Source organism: Ascaphus truei, chromosome 8 (assembly GCF_040206685.1).
Source record: "Ascaphus truei isolate aAscTru1 chromosome 8, aAscTru1.hap1, whole genome shotgun sequence".
Taxonomy (NCBI): Eukaryota; Metazoa; Chordata; class Amphibia; order Anura; family Ascaphidae; genus Ascaphus; species Ascaphus truei.
In genome coordinates, this window is record NC_134490.1 from 77,148,618 (window position 1) to 77,170,008 (window position 21,391).

General features: G+C 44.8%; 1 protein-coding gene across 3 annotated transcripts in view; it reads left to right on the forward strand.

Moving 5' to 3' along the window:
- Window positions 1-14,668, forward strand: part of LOC142502013 (uncharacterized) — a 51,679-nt gene extending 37,011 nt beyond the window's left edge. For 2 of the 3 annotated variants that reach the window (XM_075612757.1, XM_075612758.1), the window contains exons 3-10: window positions 3,981-4,112; window positions 4,203-4,326; window positions 6,421-6,481; window positions 6,572-6,618; window positions 6,698-6,773; window positions 7,308-7,391; window positions 8,564-11,146; window positions 13,584-14,668. In XM_075612757.1, the coding sequence (XP_075468872.1) occupies window positions 3,981-4,112; window positions 4,203-4,326; window positions 6,421-6,481; window positions 6,572-6,618; window positions 6,698-6,773; window positions 7,308-7,391; window positions 8,564-11,146; window positions 13,584-13,938 (3,462 nt within the window). In that variant the 3' untranslated portion in view covers window positions 13,939-14,668. The remainder of the gene's footprint in view (window positions 1-3,980; window positions 4,113-4,202; window positions 4,327-6,420; window positions 6,482-6,571; window positions 6,619-6,697; window positions 6,774-7,307; window positions 7,392-8,563; window positions 11,147-13,583) is intronic. The other variant, XM_075612756.1, reaches the window with a different exon arrangement.
- The last annotated feature ends 6,723 nt before the right edge of the window (window positions 14,669-21,391 follow it).

Sequence of the window (21,391 nt, forward strand, 5' to 3'; positions counted from 1 at the left end):
TAGGACCCTGGGCAACAGCTCAGGGGCAACCACGTGGGCTTAACCTTTATTAGTGAGCCTGGTTACCCCCTCACCATCACATACTCTTAATGCCATTTTTAATGAGTTTTAATAACTGAGCATCCTTTTTTCTATAGCCAGGTTTAGCCACTTCCTCAGCTATTTCTAACACCTTTCTGTTTGTGATCATTTGTTGCTAATCTTCCCAGCAGTTGGAGCTGCAAATTGTAAAAATAGATAATATTACCATAGTCATATAAGAATACATTGTAGCTGCTGAGTTACACTGACTGAAAGATTGATTGAAACTGAAAGGCGGTCATTTAGTGGCTCCTGGGAAGCAGAAGCAGGATCTTTCAAATCGATCACGGGAGAACGAATCGATTGGCAGCTTAGGTAATTTGTTTTCAATGAAGGTACTCAAAGGCTGCATATATTTTAAAATATGTAGCACCTGTCCCCCCTGCCACGGAAGATCTTGCCGCTATGTGGGTACTGTCCCCGGTGCTGTCGCTTACCTGCTGGTTCAGGGGTTCTGAGTGCCTCTGTTTGGAATTTTGGAGCAGCAACAGGGCATGCTTTCTCCATCTCTTTACTGTCCAGCACCTCCGTCCCACGAGGATCCTGCTGGATGCAGGATGGTCCCCACAGGCAATACGCCTTTCCAATAACCACACACCATAGTTGGTCTAACGGCAGGTTTATTGCATATAATAGGCTAAAGCTGGTAAATTCTGGGCATTATTGAAATCCCTGCTCTCTGATTGGTTAAAATTCCGGGCATTATCCAATCAGTAATGGCCCAGAATTTTTGGCAGCTTTCAGTTCTCATTCACAAAGAGTGACATTTGCTCTTAGACAGGGGAGGTGATTGGACAGAAGGCACCAGCAAGGCACTGACTCCTCCCCCTCCCTGCCTGCAGGGAGCTCCGCACAGGAGAGTGAGGGGAAAGGTTTGTGTGTCAGTGTGTGTTTTGTGGGTGTAAAAGGGGTCAGCAGAGTGTTTTATTAGTGTTTCTTCTGTTGGTGTGTGTTTTGTGGGTGTAGAGGGGGCAGAAGAGTCTTGTTGGTGTGTGTCTGCTTTGTTGGTGTAGAGGGGGAGCTGCAGTGTGTGTGTCTTCAGTGTGTGTTTTGTGGGTGGAGGAGGGGTGCAGAGTGTTTTGTTGGTGCGTTTAGTGTGGTTTAGTGTGTGGGTTTACAGGGGGCTGCAGTGGGTGAAGAGGGGGCTGCTGGTTTGTGTTTTGTGGATGTAGAGATGGCAGAGTCTGTTTTGATGTGTGTCTCTAGTGTGTGTTTTGTAGGTTCAGAGGGGGGGCTGCAGTGTGTTTTGTAGGTGGAGATGGGGTGCAGAGTGTTGTGTGTGTGTGTGTGGGGGTGTAGAGGGGGGGCTGCAGTGTGTGTGTGTTTTGTGGGTGGAGGAGGGGTGCAGAGTATTTTGTGTGTGTCTGCAGTGTGTGGGTTTACATGGGGGCTGCAGTGGGTGTAGAGGGGTGCTGCTGGTGTGTGATTTATGGCTGTAGAGGGGGCAGCAGTCTGTTTTGTTGGTGTGTGTGTGTGTGTGTGTGTGTGTGTGTGTGTGTGTGTGTGTGTGTGTGTGTGTGTGTCTGCAGTGTGTTTTGTGGGTGTTAGAGTGGGGGCTGTTGTGGGTGTTTTGTGAGTGTAGAGGGTGGAGGAGGGCTGCAGTGTGTTTTGTGTGTGTAAAGGAGGGGGCCTGCACAGTGTATAGGGGGTGCAGAGTGTGTTTGTATATATAGAGGGGGGGGGGGGGTTTGCAGAGTGTGTGTGTGTATAGAGGGGTCTGTGTGTAGGTACAATTTCCTTTTAATAAACTTGCAGTAAAAGCATAAGAATGTAGACAATCATGCTGATAAAAATCAATATGACTACAAAAATGTATATTTTTTATGAAAAATGTAAAAAAAAAAAAAAAAAAAGCCTACATTTAGCCTATAATAGTAATAATCCCCTCAGAACAGGGCGTTACTGGCCAATAATGCCCTGGCTGGGTTAAAGTCCCTCGGCTTTGCCTCGGGCCTTCAGCTCTTCCAGCCAGGGAATTATTGGCCAGTAATGCCCTGTTCTTTGGGGATTATAACTTAAACAGCATGATCGTCCTCCAGCCCTGGAGCAGACCCCCGGGGCTTGAGGCCCCAAGAGCCCCTTCCAATCTCCTTGACCCTCTTGTAGGGAAAAGGGTATCACACTGTCCCATAATCAACCACCTCAATTTGGTGGAGTGTCAGCTTTTATACCCAGGGGGGAAGGGCTTATAACCCCGTCCCATAACAGGGCAGGTCCAGGTACTGACAGGCATCACACCATATACATGTGACATAGTCAGTACCCTCCCCAGGTATGACACTCCAACTGCCGGTTTAGGCCTGCCCCTGGATAAGGTAACATAGTACCCATCCAGGCTGCAACTGCAGCCTAGGCCCTGTGCAGGAGATTAACCCGAACACTGCCTGTTCCTATCAGGATTTATAGTGTTGAGGCCAGTAGAAGGCTATAGCTAGGGGCACTTGGCTACAAATATAAAACATTTTATATATATATATATATATATATATATATATATATATATATATATATATAGTAAACCCCATCCTTTAGCTTCTCTGCATACCCAGACCTGCCTAAGACATGCAGATGAGCATACAGTTGTACAAGCATACCCCGGTTTAAGGACACTCACTTTAAGTACACTCGCGAGTAAGTACATCTCGCTCAATAGGCAAACGGCTGCTCACGCATGCGCCTGTCAGCACGTCCTGAACAGCAACACCAGCTCGCTACCTGTACCGAAGCTGTGCTCAAGCGGGGAGACTATAGAGCCTGTTACAAATGCGTTATTTACATCAGTTATGCACGTATAGGACGATTGCAGTACAGTACATGCATCGATAAGTGGGGAAAAGGTAGTGCTTCACTTTAAGTACATTTTCGCTTGACATACATGCTCTGGTCCCATTGCGTACGTTAATGTGGGGTATGCCTGTATTTGCATTTGTGTATATATATATATATCTATATATATATCTATATATATATATATATATAAAGAAAAAGAAAAGCATCCCAACTCAGCACTCAAGTATACTCAGAACAAATATCAAAGAAAATGATGATTTATTGAACAGCACAAATAATCAAACATAAAATACAAAAAATATTAAAACAAACCCTGACATCCTACTGTGATAGAATATGTATCAGACAGGGGAAATCCCCTATGAAGATACTGAAAGTACTCATTATTTGCTTAGTCTGTTGCATGCAGTTTGTCTTGTTATATATATATATATATCATTAATTTTTTTTAGAGAATCACTTGGATTGCCTCTTTAACACGTTAGACTGGGCTTTTGGATGTTATTGCACTGTTCTCTAGTTTAATACAGCAGGGCCCCGCTTCTCGGCGCTCCGCTTTTCGGCGATCCGAGAAGGGGGCCGCCATGTTGAATTTAAAATCGCATGTGCGCAGAACGGGTGGGTGCACCCGGCGCGCATGCGCAGCCCGCCAGTTGCGTGCGCTGACTGCAGGTCGCACATGTGCAAAACGGCAAAAATGCCGGTTTGCGCATGCGCAGCACTGAACATCGCCGGATCCGCTTTCCGGAGATTTTCACTATACGGCGGGCCTCTGGAACGGAACCCGCCGTATACCCGGGGCCCTGCTGTATTCATTTTTCTCTATTCAAGAACTTTCCTGTTGGTCCCTCACACATTGTGACAAACTTACCCTTTTCCCAATGACTGATATAGCTGGAAAAAATGTTAATTGCATAACAACTCTGTGCCTTCTATTGTGATACAATGTACAGTATATATATGCACTGTGCTGTCCTATTAAATACCAAACAAATGTATCACAAAGTACATTCTTTACAAATAAAATATTGATATAAATATTTAATTTTGAGATTAGCTTTGTTGCAAGTTTATTGTAGATATATTATGATGTATATGTTTTCTTACAGACCACAAACCAGCGTGTTACTGAAGACCAGAAATTTACCCCAAAAGATTTGGTAAATGCCATCAAAACCCAAAACGAAGAGCTTGGATTAATCATAGATTTAACAAACACACAGCGGTACTATACAGCCAAGGTAAAAAGAATACGTTGCATATTGTTTCACGCACCAAAATTGTAAAACCAAAAGCTTATTTTTTGACTTTGTGTTGTGTTTTCTTTTAAGGATTTACCTAAAAGTGTGAAGTACATAAAAATGCATACGGCTGGAATTAAACTTCCAGAGGATTGTTCAATTCACCAATTCAAAAGAATCGTAACAACGTTTCTATCGAATAATCAGGATAATGGTAATAATCTTTTGTTGCCTAGCTATGAATGTTGACAACTTGTGATGTATTTTCAGCTTCTAAATAGACTGTAGGAGCTTTAAAGGTAACAAACTAGATGACACGTGTGTCTTGAAAACCCATGTATTACACACATTGTTTTTTTAAAGAACCTAAATTAGAAATAGGAATGAATAAACACAATCCGAGCAAGCTCAGAACCCCTATTATAGATGTGTGTGTGTCATAAGGAGCGCTACGGAGTGTGGCCAAATTTATACAATTAAAGACAGAAAAGCCCAATGCTACATCCAATGTGACAAAAATACACAGTGAATAAGGGTCATTTAGTTAAGCCAAAGCGTTATAAGTCTGCAAGCCACATCAAGGCATGACCAGTAACTGTGTATTTTTGTCCCATTGGATGTAGCATTGGGCTTTTCTGTCTTTTGTTGTATAAATTCGTAGTGACCGTGATTTATATGTAACGTTGACCCAGAATTCTAGGCATGGCACACACGTTAACTTATAATGAATCAATAATGTGCAGTAATTTAAATACAGGTAAACCCCGTTATAACGCACCTCGTTATACCGCGATTTGGTTATAACGCGGTTTTCCCGTGGCTCCCGTTTAAAAAAAAAAAAAAAAAAAAAAAATTAATTAATTTTTTTTTTACACACTCTCACTGCACACACTGCACACACTGCACACACTGCACACACTGCACACACTGCACACACAATGCTCACTGCACACACTGCACACACTGCACACTGCACACACTGCTCACACTCTCACTGCACACACTGCACACACACTGCTCACTGCACACACTGTGCACACTACACACTGCACACACTACACACTCTCCCTGCACACACTGCTCACTGCACACACTGCTCACTGCACACACTGCACACAGCACACACTGCACACAGCACACACTGCTCACTGCACACAGCACACACTGCTCACTGCACACAGCACACACTGCTCACACTGCACACAGCACACACTCTCACTGCACACTGCACACAACACACACTCTCACTGCTCACACTGCACACACTCTCACTGCACACACTGCTCACACTGCTCACACTGCACACTGCACACACTGCACACTGCACACACTCTCACTACACACAGCTCACAGCACACAGCTCTCACAGCACTCAGATGTCAGCAGCCCACCCCCCCACATGTCAGCAGCCCCCACCCCCACATGTCAGCAGCCCACCCCCCCCTCACATGTCAGCAGCCCACCCCCCCCCTCGCCATGGGAAGGCAGCATGAATATAATAGGATTATCTAACTTGTCATGTACAGCCCTGCCTGAGGCATCCCTTTAAACCCTTCTCCTGCCCAAGGGTACCTGCAGCTTACTGCCTGGCACACACACACACACACACACACACACACACACACACACACTCTTTAAATGTTGGTGTACTCACCCCGTTTCCCGCTGCCATCTCCTTCCCCGCGGGCTGTCACGCGGTGACAGGGTGAAGCTGGGACCCGGAGGGACATCCCCGCTCCCATCTCCTTCCCCGCGGGCTGTCACGTGGTGACAGGGGGAAGCGGGGACCGGAGGGACATCCCCGCTCCCATCTCCTGTCCCGCGGGGTGAAGGGTGCTGCTGGAGGGAGAGGGTGATGATGCGCCGATGCGGCGGCCATTTTTTTTCCCGCGACCCCGTTACTAACGCGGTGGTCTCGGGGTGGACCCCGAGGACCGCGTTATAACGGGGTTTACCTGTATATTTCTGTTCTAGTTAGGTGTTATGTTTTTGATACAAAAGTTGTATTCATTTTTGTGTTGGTTACTGTTGTAATCATTGTTGGAACTATATAGTTGCTGTATGCACACACAACTAAAAAATATGGCGCGTATACACTTTTGTCCCCTCTTTGCGACTGACTGAGTGTTGCTTAGCACTGCAACCGAACTGTAATGTTTGAATGTTCTCTTGTCATTAACCATGACATTAATGGTATGTTTACACCTCTTGCGTATGCCAGACAAATTGCGGCCTGTAATAATTTCACTTTCATGTGACATGATGTGGTAGCAAATTTATTTTTGTTTTTTTTATCATATGTTTTTAGAAAAAATTATTGGAGTTCATTGTACAAGTGGTATCAACCGAACAGGGTACCTTATATGCAGGTAATTGGTTAACCATTTCTCTAGAAGCAATATTATGATTTATTTTCTTTGAAGCAGTAAGTTTTTAAAGTCATTGTTGTCAATTTGTAGGTACCTGATTGATGTTGAGCAATGGAATCCACTACTCGCAATACGAGGTATTTTTCCTATATATATACATATATTTTAATTATTTCAAATGCATTTTCCATAAATATACTGTACATTTTATTTTAGCTTTTGCAGAGGGCCGTGGCCATGGAATAGACGGAGCCGTGTATCTCGATGACCTGATCAAAGGCGCCATGAGAACGTACGTCGTTTTTTTTTGCATCAGCATTAACGTGAATAACCAAGATTTATTATGAACGTTACAAACAACATTCTAAATCAACTATGTTATGAATACAAAATACAAAAATTATGGGGGGTTGGGGAGGGGGGAGACTTTAGTGAGAAAAGTGTGTGTGTGTGCCCAACACAAAATGGTAGTGAAGCAGAATTTCTCAATAGGAAATAGGAACCGTGCGCTCTCCACTGTTCCTTCCATAAATAAAAGACGCCCTATTAAGAGTTTTCTGTAAGTTGAGCTTTACATTGTATTTCCTATTGAGACATTCTGTTTCGCTGCCATTTATATGTTATTATTTAAAGCAATTCCATGTAAATAATTAGGATGTGTTGCTCGTGCCCTTGCATTTTAGATACAGCGGAGTGGACTTTTTTTTTTTTAAATGTCACCCTTCTTTTTATTAATATGTTGGGGGGGAGAGGGCCGGTGTGAATGTATTTTCTCTTTGGTGCTACTGTTTGTATGGCTACTAATGTATGACCTTGTCTTTATTAGTAATCATGGTATAGATCAACCTATAATTGAAGACCATTTAAGTGATGATGACGAGTTAGAGTTAGTGCTTCCAGAACGTACAAGGTAAGATTTCTAGTTGTTTGCAATAATATGCAGCTTTTGAGATTGCTGCTCAGATACCATTTTTCTGGTAACATAGGTGACCTGTCACCTTTTTCCTCTTGCAATAGAACACATTAGTAGTTTATGCTGGAGCTAAAACTGAAATGTCATTGTTAGATATAACAAATGCTGTCTATGAAGCCGAGATTGAAACCAAACAAATAGCCAGAGTTACTCCTTTCTCATAAATATTAGTACTGTACTTCAATATATTTAAAAGGCAGGGATCCTGTAACTTGCCTGTGGTGTGACTCCTCCCTGTCACTTCTTTCTCTGTAACACTGCCAAGATCCACCATTTCCTCTGTTGGTCTACTGCGGAAACTCTAATGCATGTCTTTATTCTTTGCCACCTGGATAGTTAGAACTTGCTACTTGCAGACCTCACATCTTTCCTTTGTTTGCAATCTATGCAAAATTCTGCAGCTAAAATTGTTTTACTTTCTCTCAGAACAGTGTTTGCTGAGCCTTAAATCCATCTCTGGATTTCCCATCAAGTTCAGGATCAGCTACAAACATTTCCTGCGTACCTCAAGGCTCCTCCCTACATATTGCATGTGATTTCTGTATGCCCCTGCTCATCTCCTATGTTCTGCACATCAGTTTATTTTTCCCACCTCTAGTGCTTTCTCTGAACTTTTTCCCCCGAGTGCCCCTTTACCTGTGGAACTCTCTCACACTTCAACAAGCCAAGCATACGCTATTCCCACCTTTTAAGTCAAACCTTAATGCACATCTGAATGTAGTATTGAAATAGTCTGTATTCATGGCTAGTGCCCCACAACCACATTGGCACCTGCCAACCATTGTGGCCAAGCACTGCCATCTACCGCACTTACTCTACCCACTTTCTCTGTAAGTCTAGTAACATACAACTTGGATTGTTGGATCTTCGAGGCAGTGATTTCCTTTCCTGTTTTTGTATTTTAATTCCCTGTAATGTATTGTCTCTTTTGTAAAGTGCTGCATATGTTCGTTGCACTATATAAATAAAAATATACATCCATACTTGAGTAGAGAAGAAGATAGAAAGTTGAAATGACTAAAACAAAAACTCTTGCCTCACAAGTAGATTATTTGTAACACATTATATTAATTTCATATGTAACCTTTTTAACATCATTTTGTTGACAGATCACAGCGTATCGAAGAAGAGAAGAGAAGAGACGAAAGGAGAGAGGAGAGAAGAGAGAGCAGAGGTGAGAGCAGAGGAGAGAGGAGAGAAGAAAGCAGAAGAGAGAGGAGAGAAGAAAGCAGAGGAAGGAGGAGAGAAGCAAGCAGAGGAAGGAGTAGAGAAGAAAGCAGGGGAAGGAGTAGAGAAGGAAGCAGAGGAGAGAGGAGAGAAGAAAGCAGAGGAGAGAGGAGAGAAGAAAGCAGAGGAGAGAGGAGAGAAGAAAGCAGAGGAGAGAGGAGAGAAGAAAGCAGAGGAGAGAGGAGAGAAGAAAGCAGAGGAGAGAGGAGAGAAGAAAGCAGAGGAGAGAGGAGAGAAGAAAGCAGAGGAGAGAGGAGAGAAGAAAGCAGAGGAGAGTGGAGAGAAGAAAGCAGAGGAGAGTGGAGAGAAGAAAGCAGAGGAGAGAGGAGAGAAGAAAGCAGAGGAGAGTGGAGAGAAGAGAGCAGAGGAGAGTGGAGAGAAGAAAGCAGAGGAGAGAGGAGAGAAGAAAGCAGACAAGAGAGAAGGCTGGGGGATAGTGATATGGATTACAGAGTGCTTCACCGCAATCATTCTCAAGATAACCAAATGTATGAGGATGAAATTCATTCAAAAAATAATCCATTCCATTCTAGTAGACAGAGAGAATCTGTAAGCTCCATAAGGGACAAAATGCCCATAAATGACTTAAGAGGAAATATACGCTTTGACGATTTGGATTCTTTTGAAGAGGGGCCTGGACAAAGGCCATTGCCATTACATGGAAACCGTTCGTTTGATTATCACGAAGATTATAGGAACTTTCTCAACAGTGTACCTGGAAATCAAGAGCAAAATCTCAATGACCACCACACCACCCTATCTTATTTCAAAACACCGGAGGAGATTCATGACCATGAACGTGGTAATAGCCCATTTCAACATAGAGAAAGATCCTTCTGTGACAATATGCTGGATTCACGGGAACTGAATTTTTCTGAAAGTAGTCAAAGACTGAACTGCTTGACTAGTTCTTCACCTTGTGATTTTCAGTCAGATAGCAGGAATTATGACTTTGGACCAAGACCTAGGCAAGAACCACATGGTCCCCACCCTATGACTTTTGAATCTGGGCTGCTCATGGAAAATCAAGATAATTGTGAGTTTGGTTCTGGAGAGATGCAAAGACCTTTTCATGGTATACAAACTCACGATATTCAGTCAAGGGAATCACCAGAAAATGTTTATTTTCATAATATGAGACCAAGGTCGAGACTAAGCCCTTTTCATGAGTTTTCCCCAGAACTCCAGCTTGAAAATTGTAACCCGGGGGCTGCAGGTGTTCAAAGACCTCGTCCTTTTCCTGCATTGTCTCCCCGCAATTTTGAAGCAGAGAGCGACAATGGTGTTTTTGATGAAATTGAAGCTCAACATAGATTGCAGGAACGTCAAGATGCAGCGTATGCAGCGCAACCTAGATTGCAGGAACGTCAAGATGCAGCGTATGCAGCGCAACCTAGATTGCAGGAACGTCAAGATGCAGCGTATGCAGTGCAACCTAGATTGCAGCAACGTCAAGATGCAGCATATGCAGCGCAAACTAGATTGGAGGAACGTCGAGATGCAGCGTATGCAGCACAATCTAGATTGCAGGAACGTCAAGATGCAGCGTATGCAGCGCAACCTAGATTGCAGGAACGTCAAGATGCAGCGTATGCAGCGCAACCTAGATTGCAGGAACGTCAAGATGCAGCGTATGCAGCGCAACCTAGATTGCAGGAACGTCAAGATACAGCGTATGCAGCGCAACCTAGATTGCAGGAACATCAAGATGCAGCGTATGCAGCGCAACCTAGATTGCAGGAACGTCAAGATGCAGCGTATGCAGCGCAACCTAGATTGCAGGAACGTCAAGATGCAGCGTATGCAGCGCAACCTAGATTGCAGCAACGTCAAGATGCAGCGTATGCAGCGCAAACTAGATTGGAGGAACGTCGAGATGCAGCGTATGCAGCACAATCTAGATTGCAGGAACGTCAAGATGCAGCGTATGTAGCGCAACCTAGATTGCAGGAACGTCAAGATGCAGCGTATGCAGCGCAACCTAGATTGCAGCAACGTCAAGATGCAGCGTATGCAGCGCAATTTAGATTGCAGCAACGTCAAGATGCAGCGCAACATAGATTGCAGCAACGTCAAGATGCAGAGTCTCACTCTTTCAACACAGATTTGCCAGTAGATCCAAATTTTATACAAACACAAGGTGAAGATGAAGTACGTTTTTTGGAGAGACAACCTCACAATTTAAGGAGGGACCATCCAATGGAATATGATGAGCGAATACGAAGAATTTTACCTATGCGTCGCCGGCAACTTCGTGGTACTGTGTTCCACCATCTCCATCAAGGCAATGATTTCCGGCCTAGAGCGCCACGACCAAGACCCAGACCTTTACAAGTTCTACGCAGGCCTGGTGCTTTCAAAAGCAGAATACACTTGGAAAATGCTGATTTCGTAGCAAACAGACTTGAACCTCTGCAGGACTCATCACATGGTGATTTCCCAAATGAATTTTGCTCTAACATAAGGTACGGTAACATACTGTTTGTTGTATTGGCAAGTGAAATAACTGAATGTGCTACAGCTGCATCGGCCGTTATTATAAAACATTACGACATGGAATTGCGGTATATACCCCGTGATCCTCACTAATGTTTTCTGGCAGACTAACGAGACGCACCGGAGTAACACCACAGGGTCCCTGCTGTGCGAATGCTACCGTAGTCTGCCTGCCTGTAATAGACGCGCAGTAAGAGGCTGAATCAGTCACTGTAAGTGCGCGCCTCTCGCAGGCGAATGCGGGGGTTTTATTACCATTCTAACATTACACTAATGTAGCAGGGGGTCTCCGGAGCTGAACCACATTGATTTCAGGTCCGGGGACCGCAACTTTCCGAGTTACAGGCCCCGTTATGGGGTGCCGGTATCTCCATGTTAAAATCCTGTGGGATTTAAACAATGCAGATGGATACCGGCACCCCATAACGGCGCCTGTATCTCGGGAAGTAGGGGGTCCACGAGGCTAAAATCAACTTTCTTCAGCTCAGAAGACCCCCTGCTCCCACACACTAGTATCAAACACCCCCCCTCCAAATAAAAAAATCATTACCTTAGCGGAACAAAGTTTATTTCAGGCTCGGGACCCCTTATTTCCCGAGGTATGGGGTGCCGGTATGGGGTGCCGGTATGGGGTGCCGGTATCCCTCTGCATTGTTTACAGTATATCCCACGTGGATTTTAATATGGCGGGGATACCGGCACCCCATAACGGGGCCTGTAACTTGGGAACTTAAAATGTAAGCAGCTTCATTACCTTAGCAGCTACCTGCTAAGGTAATGATTTTGTTATTTGGAGGGGGTGTGTTTGATACTAGTGTGCGGGAGCAGGGGGTCTTGTGAGCTGAACAAAGTTGATTTCAGCCTCGGGGACCCCTTACTTCCCAATATACAGGGCCCATTATGGGGTGCCGCTATCCATCTGCATTATTGCATCCCACGGTAACGTGACCCACAGGATTTTAACATGGGGATACCGGCACCCCATAACGGGGCCTGTAACTGCGGCTCAGCTCAGGAAGACCCCCTGCTACATTAGTGTAATGTTAGAATGTTAATAAAACCCCCGTGTTCGCCTGTGAGAGGCGCGCAGTTAGAGTGACTTATTGAGCCTCTTACTGCGCGTCTATTACAGAGAGGCAGACTACGGTAGCATTCACACAGCAGGGACCCTGCGGTGTTACTCCGGTGCATCTCGTAGCCTGCCACTGAACATCTCGGGTCCACCATGCGGGATCATGAAAATGTACCCGGGTAAATGTTATAATAAAGGCCGCTGCAGCTGTATAAGCTCTCCTTTTGTAGCATAGCTGTACAATTGTAAAGCACAATGCATGAATTTAAGGTGACCTAGATTCTGTTTAGAGTCACTTACAGACCTACCGCCATAACATATTATTTTACCAGAAATTAAATTACACACTCAAAAATTATTTCCCGACATGACACATGGGAAAATGTTAAGAAATGAATGTATTTGTAACAATTTATTTAGTAGCTTGAGAAATACACCGCAAGGATCCGTTTCCTTTTCCCCCTCTCGGAAATGACAGATCCCCCACATTCCACGTTTGTTATCATGCCTGCTATATATTAAAGCTCCACTGAGTATTTTTGACACAATCTGTGTGCAGGGCTTTTGTTTTTACCTAATTTGGGGGGGAGGCTGAAGGCTGTCATATTGTACACAAAAATAACAGCAAGCTCCTCATTATCCGAATAGCACAAAGTCGGAAAGTAAAAATAACGTTGTTATACCTTTTATTGTTCTGTTTGTTTTAAGCTAAACTGAACATACAGATGTTGAGATGTAATAATAATAATAATCATCATTTTAGAGGGCTATTTGAGGATTGTATAGTCAAGCTACATTATTTCTGCACAACTTGCAACCTAAAACGAGTTCATCATTAATGGTTCAGTGACCGATGCTGATTTCGTGTACCCATCTGAGCCTCTGTAAAGTGCAAATCTTCTTTTATGTGAAAAGCTTAATTTTTAGTTTTGTTTTGCAAAGAAACAATGCACTTTTTTTCATTGAAGTATGTTATTCAAGACAAATATTATTTTAAAACAAATATTTCATTTGTATGTTATCCAACATTACTCTTTGAGATACTTTGCTTCTCATTGAATCGTAAGCCTTTTCAACAAATGAGATTCGTCAAAAAGCCAGGGTTTAAATATCTTCACTGCTGAATGTTTTATTTAATCCATCAGCAACGAGCTATCAGGAAGACATGAGCAAAGATATAACGTTTTTATTTATTTACTGGTGGTCAAATGTCCAAGGATACATTTTGTTGTAATTCTGTTTTTAAGTTTTCATATATATTTTCCAAACACACATATCTAACTCTACCTACCTATGTAATACAATCCAAGTAACAGCGCCTTGTTTTATAACAGGTCTGTTCCTGCCAGGTCTCTGGAGGGAAGAAATATACCTCCTCCTGAGCAGTTCCTACAAGGAGGTCGCAGATTCACACCGTACAACCCACAAATGCAACCTCGGCAAGCCGAGGAATACTTCGAAGAGGAGGAGTACGAGGAGGAAGAGGAGTACGAGGAGGAAGAGGAGTACGAGGAGGAAGAGGTGGACGAGGAGAACGAGTGGGGATCACCTGAACATGAGGACATGGAGGAGGAATCTCCATCCGCTGGCCCTTTTGACTACAATTATGCTTTGCCTGAATATGGTCAATATGACGTGGATAATATCCAACATGATTTCCCACCAACCAATAGATTTCATATCAATTGAATGTTTTTTTGTGTGTGTTTTTTTTGTTGTCATATCTGGTGAACCAAGATTTTTCTTGTTGTTGCTGGATAATTTGTTTAGAATGTGTGAGATATGGCTGCAGGTATATTCTGTATTATGTTTCATTCACTGTAGTAGATGTTGGTATTTTTGCAAGCCAAATGCATGGCTCATTTACACTGTAGTAAATGACCCTTAAAGATTTTTTTTTGGGGGGGGGGGGTTATGATTTTTTTTTTTTTTTACAGAAAGGATAATAGATGTGTAGGAGATAACAAATTGCAGCAAAATGTCCTGAAAAATCTTTACACATATTGTGCTTTTTCACCCTGTCACAACTGCACAGCAGCCATTAAAAAAAATCGTTGTGCTAAAATGTTTAATTGAGTGTGTTGTTTAAATGTTTTATCGATATTTCAAGCCGCAATCTTCTCCAGAAACAAATGGAACACAGGAATCACCCCAGTTTAAGACGTATTTAACTTTGTTTTGAGAAATCAAATGGATGCAGACATAATTGTGGGTAACCAATGAATAGGTGTAACATTAGCAGTCACAATTAATTTAAATCTATCCCAACCAGGGAAACTCCCCATAGTTTGGGGGAGATGTTCCTGTGTTGTGTACTTCCTTGGCTGATGTAAGCTTTAAGTTTAAATTTGTTTTAATAATAATATATATTTTTTCCATTTTAAAACCCTGGCAGTGAATGCAGAGCTGTACATAGAATCTTGCAGGCACAATGCCCCGTAGAGCTTGCACTCTAAATTTGGTGCTTGAGACACAAGGAGACCGTGACTTGCCCAAGGTCACAGGGAGCAGACACTCTCATTTGAGACAAGCTCCCCTGCTTCAAAGTCAGTGTCATTGCTTTCAGTCAGTTTACACTAACTAAGCCACTCTGTAAGCCATCTGTTGCATCTTTCTTTTCACAATGCGGTTCAAAGTTCTAAGAACGGTATTGCTCTTGGAGAAAAGTAGTTTCGATGTAGGTTGTGACCCCTTTTAGTGGACCAACATTAGCATTTTTCATAGGTGAAGTTATTAGGGTACAGACAGTGGCTAATTTGAAAATCCGGTGCCCCTTGGCACTTGCCTATGTCGGCCGCCTCCTTGCTGCCGCCCTCCTGGTTCTTTGGAATCCCAGCGTCAAATGACGCCGTGGACACCAGCAACGTGACATCGCACAGTGGCGCGTGGCCATGGAAACGCGACATCATGATGTTGCGACGTCACGTTGCCATGGCAACGAGACGCTGTGTGACGTCTGCAGCGTCATTTGACGCTGGGATTTCAAAGGAGCAGGAGGGCGGCAGCAAGGAGGCGGCCGACATAGGCAAGTGCATTCCCATTAGGTCCGATAAGCCCGAGAGCGCGGAAAAAGTATATGGGGGTGGACATTTTTGCCCCCCCAAATTTTTGTGCCCTAGGCCCGGGCATAATGGGAAATCTTACACTGGGTACAGAGATTTCAAAACCCCATAGGCTTCTTATTGAAGTTTACGTCCTTCTTTTCTCCACTGGAGTTGGCAGCCACCTAGGATTGTTAATGTCAAGTAAAAAATACATGTCGTGTGAACCTTTCCATTCCCTATCCCCCTCATCTCCTTCACCTCCTTCCCCTGTCATTTCTGTAGCAGCATTTTTATTTATATTTAAAATACTGCTCTATTTCATGTAGTTTGCTACTCTGGGTTTTTATTTTGTCTAGAAGTGAGTTCTAGTACCAAAGCCAGGCGAGGGTCAAGTGTACTGCACGCCAGCAGGTGTGCGGTGACCGGAGGTTTGCTACAGCCAGTTTTATACTATTGACCTGTAGTGTGGGGATGGTGGTGTACAGATTCAGCCACCCTTCATTGGTATTTTCCGCTGATGGAACCCTGAGGTGCGACCTGCAATAATAATACTGAGAACTTGTGACGTTCGTGAGGATTTGGCCCGGGATTAAAGGGGTTACACCCCAATTGGCCACCCTCTAACCTCACCAGGGAGACAAGGGGTTAACTGGGCTGAGGTCCAGAAATGTGATTTAACCCTTGTTATAACATGAAAATGTATATTCCCCTGTTCCCGTTTCATTGTAATATCTGGTTTAATCAGTGTCTGCATCACACACACACTGGGATCCATCCAGGAGTGCAAGGGTTAATAATTCATTAGTGATTATAGCCCATTGTGTAATTTTCTTTGCAGGGACAGAAATCAGAGGAAATTCCTTTGGCCATAAGATAGCAGATGGTCAAGGGAAGCGTCCCAATGTCTAGAATTTAAGCGCTGTTCAAAGGAGTTTATCACCTACACCAAGCATGTCAGACTCAAATGCTAACAAGGGCCACATTAAACAAGGTTTAAGTTCAGGTGGGCCGCAAAAAAAAAAACCTTACATTTTCATAGAAATGTAGGTTTATTTCGAGAAGTAGTGTGTGTGTGTGTGCGTGTGTGTGTGTGTGTGTGTGTGTGTGTGTGTGTGTGTGTGTGTGTGTGTGTGTGTGTGTGTGTGTGTGTGTGTGTGTGTGTGTGTGTGTGTGATGACCTCACTAACCGTACCAAAAAAAAAGCCAGATGTGAATGATTCTGAACCCATTAAGCAGTGTCAGGATGCCCCCTCTTCACAATTTCTAAAGCAGCAATCCCGCCTGGGATCTTACCTGATCCGCAGTCCCTCAAGGTACTATACTGGAGGGGAGGTGTTCCCTACCAGTCTTCCGAGGTCTCCCGTGTGAAACTTGAGTCAGATCCGGAAGAAAGCAGAATAGATTATTTCGGTGTAGGTATAGGGCAGTTAAGATAAAAACGAGAGGCAGAGAGAGAGAGCCATAGAGAGGCAGAGAGAGAGAGGGAGAGAGAGAGGCAGAGAGAGAGAGGCAGAGAGTGAGAGGCAGAGAGAGAGAGAGGCAGAGAGAGAGAGAGGCAGAGAGAGAGAGAGGCAGAGAGCGAGAGAGATGCAGAGAGAGAGAGGGACAGAGGGACGGGCACAGGCACAGAGGGACAGAGACAGAGGGACGGGCATAGGGACAGAGGCACAGAGACAGAGGCTCTCCCTGGCACTCTCCCTGACACTCTCTCCCTCTCCCTGACACTCTCTCCCTCTCCCTGACACTCTCTCCCTGGCACTGTCCCTCTCCCTGACACACTCTCTCCCTCTCCCTGACACTCTCCCTCTCCCTGACACTCTCTCCCTCTCCCTGACACTATCCTTCACACTCTCCCTCTCCCTGACACTTTCCCTCTCTCTGACACACTCCCTCTCCCTGACTCTCTCTCCCTGCACACTCCCTCTCCCTGACTCTCTCCCTGACACTCTCTCCCTCTCCCTGACACTCTCCCTCTCCCTGACACACTCTCTCTCCCTGACACTCTCCCTCTCCCTGACACACTCTCCCTCTCCCTGACACACTCTCCCTCTCCCTGACACACTCTCCCTCTCCCTGACACTCTCCCTCTCCCTGACACTCTCCCTGACTCTCTCTCTCCCTGCACTCTCCCTGACATTCTCTCTCCCTCTCCCTGACACTCTCTGCCTCTCCCTGACACTCTCCTTCTCCCTGACACTCTCTCCCTGACACTCTCCCTCTCCCTGACACTCTCCCTCTCCCTGACTCTCTCCCTCTGCCTGACACTCTCTCCCTCTCCCTGACACTCTCTCTCTCTCTCCCTGGCACTCTCCCTCTCCCTGACTCTCTCTCTCTCTCTCTCTCTCTCTCTCTCAGACACACACACACACACACCACCTTGCTGCCACCACTGCTCCGGGACACAACCCCTTCCTCTCCTCCCCCCCCCCCCCCCCGGCGGCCGCGCAACCCCCTCCATCTCCCTTCTCCCTCCACCCACCCTCTCTCCCTTCTCCCCCCTCTCTCTCCCTTCTGCCCCCCCTCACTCTCCCTTCTCCCTCCACCCACCCTCCCTCTCCCCCCTCTCTCCCTTATCCCCCCTCTCTCTCCCTTCTGCCCCCCCTCCCTCTCCCTTCTGCCCCCCCCTCTCCCTCCACCCACCCTCCCTCTCTCTCCCTTCTGCCCCCCCTCTCTCTCGCTTCTGCCCCCCCTCTCTCTCCCCCCACCCCTTCTCCCCCCATCCCTTCTCCCCCCACCACCCCCAGCCCGTTTTTCACACCCACCCCCCTGCACCAGCCCCAGTACCTGGCCCGTTTTTCACACCCACCCCCCTGCCCCAGTCCCAGCCCGTTTTTCACACCCACCCCCCTGCACCAACCCCAGCCCGTTTTTCACACCCACCCCCCTGCACCAGCCCCAGTCCGTTTTTCACACCCACCCCCCTGCACCAGCCCCAGTCCCAGGCCGTTTTTCACACCCACCCCCCTGCACCAGCACCAGCCCCAGCCCGTTTTTCACACCCACCCCCCTGCACCAGCGCCTGTGACTCCGGTAACATGAATGCTTGTACTGCTTGGCAGCATCACCTCAGGACAGATCGGTCAGTGAGCAGCAGCAGAGACACACAGACACACAGACACACAGACACACAGACACACAGACACACAGACACACAGACACACAGACACACAGACACACAGACACACAGACACACAGGCACACAGACACACAGACACACAGACACACAGGCACACAGACACACACACCTCGGTGCTGCGGTCTGGTTGCACTGAAGAGAATAATGGCGGACCGGCTGCAGCCCCATTGGATGGGAGCGGTAATGTGACCGCTCCTTCTCTTCCCAGAGCGGCAAATTTCAATTTGCCGATCTCGGAAGAGTTTCTCCTCCTCAGCACGCATCAGCGCGCATCAAGGAGGGAGAAACTATAGCCCGGTCGTTGTGAGCGGGCCGCAAAAATATCCGTTGTGGGCCGCATGCGGCCCGCGTGCCGCATGTTTGACATGCCTGCCCTACACTGTTTACAGGAGGGCGGAGATGATTCAAACCAGAGCAGGATTTCAGTGTCCCATTTCACACCTTACAACAAAAGGTATCCTGCAAGAGTAATCTAAAACCACATGACAAATGTCCCCCCCACCCAGGGGTCCCTGCTTCAAAGGATTTATTAATGGGGGCAAGGGGTGGGGCTACCCAAGGAGAAAATCAGAAGGGGTGACCTTATTAAATATAAGAATATTATGAGATGTCCTTGGCTGAACATGCTAAGAGTTACATATGTGTATTCGTGGGACTTACCCGCAACTAACGGTTACAAACACCTGATGTTTAGCCGGTTCGAACAGACAGATATTAATATCTCTCTTAATTTTGATATTACACGGCAATATTTGGTCTCATTGGGCGCGTCAGGCGTGACGGAATGTATTAATATGGCTCGCATGCCAGTAAGTACTGCTGAACTGAAGTTATTTAGATAGGGAAAAGCAGTTTTTAAACGTCGTGGGGTGGGAGGAGTTTTACTCTGAGGAAAACTCAACTTCACCACTGATTTATGAGAGGGGTTGGGTTTAGGTGGTGTTCAAAGGGAAATAATTGTATAAGAACCAGGCTCAGCCTAGGGCTATTTTTCTTTCATGTCCTCATGTCTTCATGCAAAGGCTTCATGCTGCATGTTTTTAAAAGTATTCATGCAAAGTCTGCATGCAAGGTCTTTTCACGGTTTTTTGTGTCTTGGAATGATGAAGATTGCTGTATGAACTGCCAGTCCAGATGTGACTGTTTCATAATTTCCATCTTTAAGTAAGTGTCTATATTTTGCCTGTTCTTTGTACATTTTGTGTGTTCACCTTTATCAAGGAATAAATTATATTTTATCATATCTAAGTCTCGTCCCAGTTCAAACCCAGTTATATATATATATTTTATATATTTTTGGTGTGTATTATTAATAGCCTGTCACAAAGCTCCCGTCACAGAACTGCCTAAGCATGCACCAATGATGACATAACTATCGGGATGTACCCATGGGGAGAGGCCCAGACTTATAATTGGTCCTGAAGATGAGGGGAGACAGCACACCAAATCTGTAAGAATAGGACAAAAAAAAAACCTTATGAGCACATTCCCATGTCTCAGACAGGTCCACAACCCCGCCTTTTCCCATAGTCACTCAGCATACAGTGCTTCCACTGCAGCCAGGGATTCTGGGTAATGACATGCAAACGAGCACACCGTGTGTCACTTTTTGCGTCATCCATTTTAACATGGATGCCTATAAGCGCATGCCTGCTGTTTTACACGGCTTTTTCAGAACAGCCGGGGTTACAGACGTGCATTGCCAGTAAACCTACTCACAGATAGTGGTTTCGACCTCTGAAAAAGCTGTGTAAAACAGCAGACTTGAACGTACAGGGATCCATGTTAAAACATGTATAGGTGTGTAAAAACTGACAAAAAGATATTGCAATGAGACAAAAGAAGTAACGGCTATCAAAACAAACAGAAAAAGTACACCGAAATATAGCTCCTGGTGGGGCTATGGTATACGTCTATGAAAACAAAAAGAGAAAAACACTTCCAAACGCACTCGGGTTACCATAAAATATGAATAATTTATTACGGTTTTAAAAATACAGCTTAAAAACACAGAGCCCCTCGAGTCATCCTGTAACTTGTATATATACATACAGAAAAAACAGAAATGCGCTATACAATATAAACGAATCAATTGGAAAGATGCACACATATTACCGTCTGAACAGATCATGTCTAATACTCTCCCTGCAGCTGGCCCAGACTCTCCCCCAGAGAGATAACGTCACAGGAGATAGAAAAACGACCAATAGCGCACAGGAGAGAAAAAAACAAAACATAGTGTAATCTGTAAACACTAGTTGCATATTCCTGCTACAAAAAAATGCACTTACAGGATATCTGCTTATATAAGACATACTATTGCTTTTTAATCACACCAGTCAACCACTAGTCCTTTTGACTACTCTGGTCATTTAATAAATTTTACATATATATTTTTTATACATACGGAACTGGCGCTTCTTTTTTCTTGTTTTCTGTTTACAACCACACAGAAGCTTTGCCTATTCCGTACAGATTGTCCCTATGCTATAATCATTTGATGCTTACATGAGTGAGGGGATATATATATATATATATATATATATATATATATATATAAACAGAAATTTGTAGCGCCAGAGTATTGATTATAATAAACCTTAATGGTGACTAAAGTGAATGAGTGAACTAAACTGTGTGAAATATGCGAAATATAACTATCTAAAATGCACAATCAATATTAACAAAAATGCATAACACAATAAACTTCACAAAATTATGAAAAAAATGTGTGAGTGCTAAAAATGTAAAAAAGAGGTAAAAGGTCCAACCAGTCCTTTTGATTCAGTCCATGAATATATTAGATAATTGGTGCTCGTATGGGGGTGTCCGGCTGCTCTCAAATTGGATGAACCACATCCAAGGGATACCTAGAAGAGAAAAAGAAGAGAGCGCACGCCCCATAGCGTAAAATGGTAGATTTAATGTTAAAACTCCACACCACATTTCACACACATCCGTT